The following is a 340-nucleotide window of genomic DNA, read 5'->3' on the forward strand; positions in this document are numbered from 1 at the left end:
AACGCCAACCTCACGACAGCCTTTACCTTCATTCGTAGTCTCCGAGAACTTGTTAATCCATGAGTTGAAATAAGTGCTGAACAACATGACGCAGAACATGTTGGAAAAGACCCAGTAGGTGTGGAAGAGGTTGGACCACGAGAAAATGCTCTCCCGCACCGGTTTCACGTTGCCTTTCTCGTTCTTCACTTCGTCTTGCGTTTCTGCCGGAGAGAGTAAATATGTTAGGGTAATTATGGGTTGTACTTAGGATGTCAGGCATGTAATGGTCACTTTTCGGTTGTGGGTGAGGGTGGTTGCCGGCGAGTGGTGCGAAGGGGTATGGTAGATAGCTTTAGAT

General features: G+C 47.6%; 1 protein-coding gene across 1 annotated transcript in view; it reads right to left on the minus strand.

The window, feature by feature from the left end:
* LOC119593724 (solute carrier family 43 member 3-like) overlaps positions 1-340 on the minus strand; it is a 10,384-nt gene that overhangs the window by 3,742 nt on the left and 6,302 nt on the right. The window contains exon 5 of the mRNA XM_037942697.1: positions 27-203. Coding sequence (XP_037798625.1) covers positions 27-203 — 177 coding nt within the window. The remainder of the gene's footprint in view (positions 1-26; positions 204-340) is intronic.

Source organism: Penaeus monodon, chromosome 32 (genome assembly GCF_015228065.2).
Source record: "Penaeus monodon isolate SGIC_2016 chromosome 32, NSTDA_Pmon_1, whole genome shotgun sequence".
Lineage (NCBI taxonomy): Eukaryota > Metazoa > Arthropoda > Malacostraca > Decapoda > Penaeidae > Penaeus > Penaeus monodon.